This window comes from Schistocerca cancellata, chromosome 2 (genome assembly GCF_023864275.1).
Source record: "Schistocerca cancellata isolate TAMUIC-IGC-003103 chromosome 2, iqSchCanc2.1, whole genome shotgun sequence".
In the NCBI taxonomy this organism is placed as follows: domain Eukaryota; kingdom Metazoa; phylum Arthropoda; class Insecta; order Orthoptera; family Acrididae; genus Schistocerca; species Schistocerca cancellata.
This window is the reverse complement of record NC_064627.1, coordinates 515873410-515885867: the sequence shown is the minus strand read 5'-3', so window position 1 is coordinate 515885867 and position 12458 is coordinate 515873410. Positions and strand designations below refer to the sequence as shown.

Below are 12458 nucleotides of genomic sequence, written 5' to 3'. Positions count from 1 at the left end.
GATTCCGTATCCTCACAACTGGTGGCAGCAGGTGATGCTTCACAACTGGTGGCAGCAGGTGATGCTAGTGTATGGCCTTCTTCCTTGGTCCCTTCACGCCACCACAGGATACCGATAGCATGATCCTCCAGTGGAACTGTACTGTTTTTTTCCACCATGTGGCTGAGCTATGATATCTGTTCTTACATTTCCCCTTTTTCTGCATTGCCCTCAGGAAACTTGGTTCGCAGCATTGCAAACCTTCACCCTCTGCAGCATTTAGGACTATTTTAAGAATTGAGCTGACTATGATAGGGTGTTGTGCAGAGTATATACGTACATTCATCACTCTGTGTACAGCAAACACATACCACATGGTACCTTGAGTCTCAGCATCTTTTGGCTATGTCCCAGGGTGGTATTGGCCAAGGCTGTTCTGTTGCTGACAGTTTTGTCTGCTTGGAGTCTGCTATCCAGTCACATTTGGCCAGTGTCAACACCTCATTGCTGTCTTTTTCAACTTTCAAAAGCCTTATGACACCACTTGGCATCATTATATCTTCATTATCCTACATGAGTGGGGTCTCTGGGGCCTGCTCCTGATTTTTATCTGGAACTTCACATTACACCGTACTTTCTGGGTTCAAATTGATGCCTCCCCCCCCCCCCCCCCCCCCCCCCCTGCAGGGCTCTGTATTAAGTGTCTTCTTTTTCTGGTGGCTATCAATGATATAACTCTAGCTGTGAGGTCTACAGTGTCACCCTCCCTGTATGCTGATGACTTCTACATTTAATATTGCTCCTCCTATGTGGGTGTTGCTGAATGCCAATTGCAGGGTACCATACGAAAGTGCCAGTAATGACCTCTCACCATGGCTTCCAGTTATCAGCCACCAAGACATGGGCCATGCACTTCTGTTGCCATCCTACTGTCCATCCACAACCAGAACTCCATCACAACGACAAGTTGCCCAAAGTGGTGAAGTCTTACTGCTTTCTGGGACAGACTTTTGTTGCCCAATTGATGTGGCTTCCTCATCTACGTCAGCTCAAGTGAACATTCTGATCAACCCTTAATACACTTCTCTGGAGCACAGACCACTCTACACATCTGCGTCTTTAAAAGGCTCTGATCCTGTCCTCTCTTGATTATGGGAGTCTGGTATAGGGCTCAGCTTCAACATGAGCATTGCGGACGCTGGACCCAATACTCCATTGTGGAGTCCGACTTGCAACAGGTGCATTTTGGACCAGCCATATGAACAGCCTACTTGTGGTGGCTGGATACCTCCACTACAGAAGAGATGCCAACTATTACTCAACTATGTGATACACATTCACTGCTATCCTGAGAATCCAAACTACCGTGTCCTTTTTCCTGTTAGGGAGGTCCATTTCCCACAACAGCAACCCTGGACTGGAGTAGCAATCACAGTTTGCGTACAGTGTGAATACTCTGAATTCCAACTTGTCTCACTGTAGCCTCTTGTCAGGGAGCAATCGACTTTTCCCCCCATGATGTATACCCTGTCCTTGGATTGGTTTCAACCTATCGTTTGGACCAAAACACTCTGTTGACCCTGTGATTTTTTTTGCCACCTGTTCCTGGACTCCTTGATGCGTTTGTGGGTTCAGAAGTGATATACATCGATGGATGTAGTCTACAGACAAATTGTTTTTGCATACACACATGCAAGGTGCAGTGAACTGTGCTCCTTGCCAAATGGATGCTGTGTATTCACTGCAGAATTGATGGCCATTGCTTGAGTTCTCAGTAGCCTTCATAAGCAGTGACTCCCTGAGTAGTCTTCTGGCTGTCAACCAGTGCTACTCTCAACACTCATCCAAGTTCTCCTTTCTGACCTTCATCAAGCTGGATGGTCAGTTGTCTTTGCCTGGGCCAGAGGTCACATTGGGGTCCAAGGGAACAAACATGCTGATCGGTTGGCCAAGTTGTCTATCAGGATGTAGACTTTGGAGATGTGGGTATTGGAAATGGATATTTGGTCAACTTTAGGCCCAAGCAATAAATGGGTCCATGACCATGTGGCAGTCTTACCCTTATGCTTTTCTCATAAAATATACTGTTCTGTCTGCTTTACATTGGCCACACTTGACTGACCCATGGCCACATCCTACAACTTGAGGATCCACCCACTGTCTCAGTGTGCTGCCCTTCTCATGGAGTCGTACCTCCTGCCAGATTGTACCAATTTGGCCACCTTACTGTGAAACCTTAAACTTTGCTGACATGCTGCCTCTGTTGTTAAAGGGCAATGTCAGAGCGGCTGATCTGGTTTTACATTTTACCTGTGAAATTGGTTTCTACACCTCTCTGGGAGGTAGGGTTCATTGGTGTCATTGGTCATTTGAGGGATTGAAGGGTGCCTACTCACTTCCTCTGACCCAGAGGACCCATGGCTGCCCTTTCTCGGTGGTCCGGCCTGGCTTCTGTCCCTCCCATCTTTTTAGTTCTTCTTATTGTTTTACATCTGTCATTGCTTTCTGAAGGTGAGAAAAGATTTGCCTTCCGTATCCTTTGTGTCTGAGGGCTCTTCCTGGCTCGCTGCATATTGGATGGAGGGACTGATGATCTCATTGTTTTGTCACTTTAGCCCTATCACTCCAGTCGGAACTGGAAGTTGACAACATTTTTACATTGTTCTGTCAATGTGCAAACTTAAGATCAGCTTCTGTTCTGAGCCTGGTATGAAAAAGTTCTTACCTATATTTGAAACTTGTCACTGACCCATCAGTTGAACAGCTGTTGTGGACTAATTGCAATGCCACCTCATTGTAAGCATGATCACAGTCCTCTGTGTACTGACATGGATGACTGTAGTTGTGGCAGATACAAAGTCACAGTATACTTATGAATTCTGATTACAATGGAACTGTGCATAGTGAGCATAATTCGTTCCAGAATGTTATTCATAGTGCACAACACTCATTAAGCAAAACAATTTATCCCTTATAAATTAATGTAAAATACGAAAAAGTGCTAAAAGTTTTATCTCATTCATGCCTTTAACTCAAAGAAAATTATATGTATAATATTATGTACTTTATTATTCACAATGCTAACGGCATTGCCACAGTAGTAACACCAGTTCCCGCCGGATCACTGAAGTTTGCTGTCGGACTGGGCTAGCAATTGGATGGGTGACCATGTGGTCTGCCATGCACTGTTGGTAAGTGGGGTGCACTCAGCCATTGTGAGGCAAACTGATGAGCTACTTGATTTAGAAGTAGCGGCTCCAGTCTCGTAAACTGACATATGGCCAGGAGAGCAGTGTGCTGACCACATGCTCCTCCATATCTGCATCCAGTGACGCCTGTGGTTTGAAGATGACACGGTGGTCAGATGGTACCGTTGGGGCTGCATGGCCTGTTTGGGCGGAGTTTAGTTTTTTTAGTTTAGCTTTGTTTTTTGCAATACATAAGTAATTCTTTTTTATTAGGAACCCAACTATAGCCATTTGTTTCTGGCGGCGCTTCAAAACATGGCAAAAATACGATGCAACATTATCGTCAAATAAATTTGTAGCACGCTTAACCACTGCTTTATTGGGGTAATGATTTTCACTGTAAGGTGCAACCGATTCCCATGCTTTCAGCATTTCTCGTACTGTGCCAGATGATTGTTGCTTTGCTGTTATGACCAGCTCCTCCTCCACCTCCTTCTCCTCCACCTCCTTCTCCTCCTCCTCCTCCTCCTCCTCCTCCTCCTTTGAAGAATTCCTCTTCACAACTTCCTGCTGTGAAGCACACTGCAATTCCATAATCTTTTCGGTGGTCATTTCTTGGCTATGATCTTGCACAAACTCATCGATATCAGTGTTATTCACTTCAGACACAATCTCATTGACTATAGGCTCCACAGCTGCTGACTCAAATACCTCAGAGTCACATTCGATAACACACTCCGGCCAAAGCTTCTTCCAAGCAGAAGTGAGAGTGCTCTTGGTAACCTTTTCTTTCCTCTTTTTGATCATCTTGAGGCAGGTAACGATGTTCAAGTGATATTTCCAAGTGTGTAACTCTCAACAGTAACCACATTTGTTGTTACCAACAGTTTATTGTGTGGAGGACTGGGGTGGAAAAGATGAGTTTAAAATGTTGCCAGCTGATAAATACTTTTGTATGTACACATGTTTACTTTGAAGATAGGGATTAAATATGACTGGGTCCTGTCTCTTATATTCACAGATCACAAGAGTGTAGAATGTATCAGTTTTTTTCTGTTCTGTTCCTTGAGCTTGTGGTACGATGTTTTATTGGTGTTACAGAATGGCCAGTGAATGATCTGCATGCTGGTTTTGTGTGTTTTAAATTTACGTAACAAAAAACAGTATTGTCATTCTTAATGGTAGTTCCAACATATTTAGGAAACAAACTATCTTAAATTGATATTCAACAATGTAGTCAGAATGTATCATTGTTTGAACCAACATAGCATTATTTACCTATAATTCTGATAATACATACCACTGCTGATTTCTTTGGTGTGGCAACCATCACCAGTACATTTCTATACAACAATTGGACAAGGCTGTAGTTTTGGCTTTATTGGTCTGTTCTATTTTTCTGTAAGCTTGTAATTTTGCAGCAATTTCTGTACAATGAAATAAATACATAATGGTATCCTCTGCAGTTGGGAACATTCCTTCATAAATAAAGAGTATATGAGTCCATTTATTAATGCCTTTTATATTACCCTTTTAAGATATTGAGTAAATAATGGTTTGCATCGGTACCCGTGATTTGAGACGTACTGTTTGTGTGCTATAGGAACCAAAATATGTAAAATAATGTTTTCTATTCACCTGCAAGTGTTGAGTGATAGTAGTTTACTGTAACTCTGACAATTATTACATTTCTAACCAACTAGCTAAAGTAGTAACAGTTCCCAATACTAACCATTGCTGTAGTGGAACAGGATGCACACTATCATTTTGAAAAGAGGCACTGTGTTCATAATTTGACACAGGAATACGGTACACTTTGTTTGTGCCCTAAGAGTGGATATGGTTGCCTTATTAGTTAGCTTGTGACAAGTGTAGTAATTACCTGCATTACAATAAATTACTGCAGTTCTTGCACCTAGCAGTTTGTGTGCATGTGTGTGTGTGTGTGGGGGGGGGGGGGGAGGAGGGGGGGGGGGAAGGTGATAATGCTCATCTTATCAGACACATTCGATAACCAATTCATGCTTATAAAGTCATGCTAAATGACAGCACTTCAGGGAACTCGACTGCTTTTGACTGGATATGGATTTATTGAAATTGACATTTCTGAATTGGGGTCTGGTGAGTGCCACCTGTTCCCTGTAACTGAAAGCTCTGTGTTTGTGTGAGTGTAGACTCTTGTGCTATATATTGTTTTGAAAAGGTCTCGGGTTTCAAGCCAGGTGACACTGTTGAAATACCATGACGTATCAAAGAATGCCATACTCATAATGTTCTAGTCAGTGTTGAGATATTGCAGAAGTTGCAATATTTATACTAGTGGTGTACCGCCTCCAACTGGCTATGGATGACTGGGTGCTGTGTGGCTGGCAGGTGGGGAGGTGGCCGAGTTTGCAATGGTAGGGGTGACATGTCCCGTTCACATGTCTGTCTGGGCATTCTGGGTGCATCTTATGTGCTGGACGGTTTTGGTCACACTCTCGTTGTATTGCTGTTAACCCTTTGCCCCTATCAACCAGATTCTCACGAATTCATGTTTCAGTGGATTCCTTTATATAGCTGTCCCAATAACCAATTGCTCAGAGTATTACTTTGGTGTTCTGAAAGTCAAAGGTGTGTTCTACCTTATGCTATGTTCTGCTATCACTGATTCTGTGTGTGTTCCGTTTGTACATACCTGATGTGCTCCTAAGTATTCTGCAAAAATGGGTACAATGAAGCACAGATTAGTGAGACATTAAAGAAGAGAAAAGATACATTAATCTGGGAAGGGGAGGAAGAAGATGAGATGTGCTTTTCTTCTGTACTAGGGACCGATCTCAGCCAAAATTTTGAGGGTGCTTGAAAAATCGAACTTAAAAGCTGTCTTCTGACCACTGCATAAGATGAAAGAATACCTTGGCTTTCGCGAAGTCCCAGTAAAACTGAGTGTAGTGAGAATATACAGTGGTGCCTGTGAATGCGGCCACCAATACATTGGCCAAACAAATTGCAGTATTTCTAAACACTGTGAGGAGCACTTGACGCATGTATGACTGGGACACACAGAGGAATCAGCAGTAGCAGAGCTTAGCATCAGGGAACACCACACCTTTGACTTCCAAAACACCAAGAAGCTGTGACAGACAATAGACTGTTGAAGCAGCATTATTAAGGAATCCATTGTAATGAATCACAAGAATCTTGTTAGTAAGGGCAGAGAATACCAGCTGAATTTGGCATGGAATTTGGAGTTAGCGACAGTACGACTTGAGTGCGCTCCGTACCATCCAGCACTGGAAATGCCCAGAGAGAGATGGAAATGATGCAACCACTACCCCTAACACTGCAACCTCACACACACACACACACACACACACACACACACACACACACACACACACAGAGAGAGAGAGAGAGAGAGAGAGAGAGAGAGAGAGAGAGAGGAGAGACGGAGGGGGGGGGGGGGTATGAATGCTATCACTACCCAAACAGGTATGCATAGATTTTGTGATTGTGGAGACATCCGCATACCAGGGTGTGTGTTGTAGAATAGTGTAGCAATGTTAGGTTTAGAAGTATGTACAGTGTGTTAGTTGGCAAACCTTGAATTATTCTGAGGCTGCCAGCAGGAAATCACATACTATAAGCTGGAAGTTGCTCACTTGGAACTTGGGTTAATTCCTTTCATTTAATGTGTTTTTTAATTCTTATTTTCAGTGTTCTGTTTTATTACTACATTATATTCTCAGTGGTTCTGTTAACATAACTTGTTACTGTATACATAATAAATATTGTATGTCACTATGATTATAGAATGTGTATCACCTGTTTAGAATTTCCAGATAATGTGTCTAAAATTCATGGCAATAAATTGAATTGAAATGAATTGAGTGAACACCAAAGTCACTGATGCTCCTGTGGGGCTGTACCTTCCACTGTTAGGGTCACCTTTATGGGGAAAGGCCAAAAGTGGGGTGGCTGTGTTTGTAACTAACACATACCACTTTTCTACTATCCCCCTGGTTACAGGCGTCCAAGCAGCTATTGACATTCATGTGGGACAAAGGATTACAGTGTGCTCCCTGTAATACCACCCATTTCTCAAACCATGAAAGAACCGAACATGCATCAGTAGAGTTACTGTAATGGGTTGTCTGGGAAATTCCTTGGAATATATGGTCACACCTTGCTTATTTTGGGAGCTAAATACCAGGAATCTCCTTATACTCTCTCAGTACAGGTTTAGGAGGTATCACTCTGCTGTCAGAAACCTGATCCTGCTGGATTTGGCTATATTACAGGTTTGCTGTGCAGGCAGCTCTGTATTGTATAAGAATATTTTTTTGGACATAGAATTGATGCATGAGAGTACTTGTAAGAACAGGGATTTTCTCCACCTGGAGACTGGGCGTTTGCGCTGCACTCATCATTTTCATCATTATTTGTGGAAGTGGCGAGAAAGGACAGTGCAAATATTGGGAATTTGTACAGGCACTGATACTCACGCAGTTGAGCATTCCACGAACCAAATATCATCATCATCATCATCATCATCATCATCATCATCATCATCGTAAGTACTTGTAAGAAAAACTATTCTAGGGCAACTCCAAAGTGTCCTTCTACATATATTTATTCTGTGTTATTCCTGTAATTTTAATTTTGTGATGTAAAGGAGAGGCTGTAATATGGCATAGGTTTTAATTCAAGATGCTACAAAATTTTAAATGAGCAATGAAACTGTATACCTGTATTCACAAGTGAGTATGAGCTGGGGTCTCTTGGCTGTTCTATGGTTGTCCCTGATTGTGTCCTCTAGATAACTCTACCAAATGAATTTTCTGTATTTAATTCAGAGCTACACACAATTTTGAGGGCACTGGAGCAGATTAGATGTATTCATGCTAAATGAAAAAAAAGGTCCTCTTCAATCTCTACAATGCTTGTAGCTAACAGATGAAGTAATTTAGAATTCCAGGACTACCTTCACTGCCAACAAAGGTTGGGGATGACCTGTCATGTTGCTGGGTACCAGGGCACATGACAATCCAGGGAAATGTTTTAACAGATGTGCTATCCAAAGAGGCATGTGATAATCATTTGGTTCAGTGTGCTGTTTTCTTCACTTTTGAGGTAAGGAGTCTTGGATGGGAGAAAGAATGACTGGAAATGATGATAATAAGCTATGGCTAGTAAAATAACTGACGTGGCCATGATAAACATCTTTCCAGTCACACAGATGAGGTGACATACTTGTCACATGTCTACACATAGGTCATATTTTGATGATGCATGGCTTTTTGGTCCAAGCGAGAGGAGTGCATCAGTGTCTGGTGTACACCACATTAGCTGACTGTGGTTTATGTTCATTCTAGAGGCAGAGGTATGCAATCTATTTACCTGACAGTATGAGAAAGTTACTACAAATGTTAAGATTGTGTAATGTCCAGTTCATTCCCTAGAATACTAGAGAGGTCCAACCATGTCTTTTGTGTAAGTAATTGGCCTGCTGCACATCTCTGTGTTACTATTTTAGCCTTCCTATTACATTAATCATTTTTTGCAGGTAGGGATTAATGAGAATGAGAGAGAGCAAATGTGGTTTTAACTAAGATTGTGTATCTAGCTATTTTAGCAGTGTCTGAGCTTTAATAAACCTTGCACATGTGCACAGGGTTGAGAGTGGGTGTAAGTTTTTAATATTTTTATTCCCCTTTCTCATAAATACCTCAAGACATGGATTTGTTGTCAGACCAGTGTGAACCTACAGTAACATCCTTTAAAAGTATCTGCGGTTGGTAAGGAGATATTACAGAAACCCCAATATATGAATTACTCATGAAGTAATGTACCGTCTTGTGTGTTACTGTTACTTGTACGATAGAGGGACAGTTATGAAAGGAAAAGCCATAGAGCAACAGCTTGAATCAACAACAGTAATAATGATAACAAAACAAATTGTATCCTTGTTGAATTTTTGTGCTGAAGTATGTTGTATGTTGTGAAAAGCAGTGATCTTGTCATATTCTTTTGACCGTCCCTGTGTTTATTATGTGCACACTTCTGTTGGTCAGAATTTGTGAACAGTAAAACCCTGTACTAAAGTTGAGACACACACATTTTACTGTACTGATAGCACAATAAAATAACATCTCCAGGTAAGTGATTACTTATTTAATTATCCATAGTAACAAATATACATTTACAATACTCATCATTATTCTGTTTGTACAGATTGAGATATCACAATTGAAAGAGTTATTTATGCTGATGTGCTCTAACAACCTCTCACATATTGAAATAGATCTGTTCACAAAAAAATACTTTGTAAATTATCAAATTATATAACCAGATTGAAATTGCACTCATACAGTGTAATAGTGGAGAAATTTATGATCAGATAATGGGAATTACCATTTCATTATGTTCATCACCTCTATATAGTAATCAGCTACAGACTATTTGTCAATATGTCAATTAATTAAATGTATTTTCTTTGGCAATTAATTGATAGACTGTAAGAAGCACTTCCATAAATTCTTAATTTTAAGGTGATTTTCTCTAATTCTTTGTAGCTGATGATTTGACCACTTAGGCATCAATGCTGTAAGTAACTGAGAATTTCCCACACCTCCCCTCAAAATTAATATTACCAAATGTAAAGTGTACAACAGTTGGTGTTTTCTTTTGTTTTCCAGTGTAGTTATATCTCTGCTTCCACAGTGATCTTCTAACAGAACTTTTGAAACATCTCACATTATTGTGGCACTTGCATGTCAGATCTTATTGTTGAAAGTGATACAGTTTTCTCAAATCGGGGCTTATGCTCACAAATGAATGTTAAGTAAATCCCTGAATAACTCACTGTTAGTACTTTCCATAGTTTCAAGTATTGCATGGTGTTTATCACTTTCATTGGCATTTTCTTTCTGCCTCTCAGTGACTGTTTATACTTAACAGAAAGGAAATTTTCATTGCCAGATTTTACACCATGAATGACACATCCAAGAAATTTTATTTCGGGTAGGTGGTGCTGTGGTTAAGATACTGGACTTGCATTTGGGAGAAGGAATGGAGTTCAGATCCCCATCCAGCCATTCATATTTAAGTTTTATGTGATTTCTTTAAACTGTAATTGAAATTTAGGGTGCATTTGGCTCACAGAAACCTTTCAAAAATATACCATCATCTTTCAGGTTTACCACGTTTGCTCTGTTAATGTTCTGTTGATGACATGGTCTTTAGAACTGAAGCAGAAGCTCAGGTACAACAACTGTGAAGGAATTTAGCTGTGTCCCTTTCAAATGAACCATCTCAGCATGCACAATAATACATTTAGGGCAGTCATGGAAAAAACTGAATTAGGATGGCTGGATGTGGATTAGCAAGCTACTTATAAATGCAAGTCAAGTGCCTTTACCTGTGTACACTCTGCTTTGTCATGACTTTTGACCAAGTATTGATTTCATTACCTTCCAAGGTTTCACAGACAATGGAAAATATGATTTAAAAGATATAAGAAATTTATAGGTTGCATTAAGGACTTTTGTTCCCATTTTTGCAATGTGTCACTGCATTCTTAGGTTACTTGATAGCATTTACAACACTATTTGATAATTGTCAAGTTAATTAGCAAAGAAAGTGATAATGGAAATATTAGTGAGAAGAAAAACTTGATTTAACATACAAAAAGAAATGCTGTGCTATTCGAATAAATGTAGTCTATATAATTTTTGCTTGTTTAGTAAGTTAGTTCTATTTTAGTTATTAACTTGGTATAGCTCTGTTGTTGTAGCCTTAAACTGAATTTTCAGTAAAAATTGCTGTTGCGTTTCCTGATTCTATCATGTCTGGAAGAACTAAAGGCTATAATTTAATGAGAAGTATTTCCAAGATATATGGTTATTATATTTAAGCAGTCTGTTGCACAGTGTGTTTTCAAATGTATTAAACTGGTTGTTCAGAGTATATCTTATGCAAATGAAGCACACAGTATCAGTTGAAAAGTACTTTCCTGTTGCAGATCTCCTTCAGTGTGGGCTGAATGACAGTTCGAGTGGTAGTGAGAGTGACTTTTATTCTGAGAGTTTGCCTTGTGATGCGTCTGAAGTGGTAAGCATGGCGAGATTCGATGTAATTCAAAAGTTTTCAGAAAGTAAATATTTCCGTGACATTCCTTGTAAAAGTGAGTACGTTGAAAAATTTGGCCAAATTATTTGCAGAGATTGTCCTAGAGCTGCCAAGAAAGAATATTTACAACTTTAATTTTTAATGTTGAGATCTGTGATTGTAAATTATTGACTTATTTATGTTTAGTAGGCAGCAGTCTCAGTCTGTAGCATCACCTGCAAATTTTAAGAGTTACATTTGTATCTTTTGCTCTTCTTATCTCCATCACCTTTACTTGGTTTTTATTACTGCTGCTTGCTTATTCTATTGTCATTTCTTGTTTCACGAATGTAATATTTCATCAATTACAGAACTCGGAAGTAGGAAGATTTAATCAGTAAATTTGCATTGCACTCCTTTCTCTGTCATATCTCTCAAAAGAAAATCGGTCCGTATTTACAAAGAGAATTTTAATTTCTGAATTAAATGCAACCTAATGATCTCTCATAGTAATTCAGCCAATTTTCTTTTGATTTTTCTTTGTATTTACTTTTGCTACTTCATCATTTTTAAACACTAAGTGGATAGTTTTCTGAATGAGAACATAATTCACAGTAAAAAACATTTTTGAAGGAGCAGTGACTGGTCAAATAGCTTGAAGAATATACATGCTGATAGGTGATATATAGATAAAATAATTTTATTCAGATTCATTTTGCTAAAATTTATCATATTTGGAAAAGGAAGCTAGAAAAGAGGGAGAGCTGGCTGATGCTCAGCTTCTTGTAGAGGTCATTTACATAAAGTACCCTGTAGTAAACAAGTAATACACAAAACCAATACAAGTAACACAAATATGGCCTTATACAACAATGGAAATAAGCCTCTTGTGACTCCACACGAAATGAGACAAAAGAACCATATAGAAGATGCAGCGTAAGTGATACATCGGACAACTGTTGTGAGCAGTACAAACTAAAAGAACATAGTGAGGGTGGGTCAGTGCTGCTCCACGCATATATAGGCATGCGTCACGGATAGATGGTGCGGCGGAGACTGTGCCATGTGAATGCTTCCTGCAGGTGGCTTCTAGTGGCCGGCCATCACAGAGTTGGCTGTTGATTTAGGTACACACACACGTGGTGACACTACATTCAGCACACTCACACATACACATACACACAATAGCAGGATACAGCA

At 40.0% G+C, this 12458-nt stretch overlaps 1 protein-coding gene across 2 annotated transcripts in view; it reads left to right on the top strand.

The window, feature by feature from the left end:
* The window catches only part of LOC126162064 (putative ATP-dependent RNA helicase TDRD12), a 429957-nt gene that overhangs the window by 74760 nt on the left and 342739 nt on the right, over positions 1-12458 (top strand). For both annotated transcript variants that reach the window (XM_049918325.1, XM_049918324.1), the window contains exon 5: positions 11173-11261. In XM_049918325.1, coding sequence (XP_049774282.1) covers positions 11173-11261 — 89 coding nt within the window. The remainder of the gene's footprint in view (positions 1-11172; positions 11262-12458) is intronic.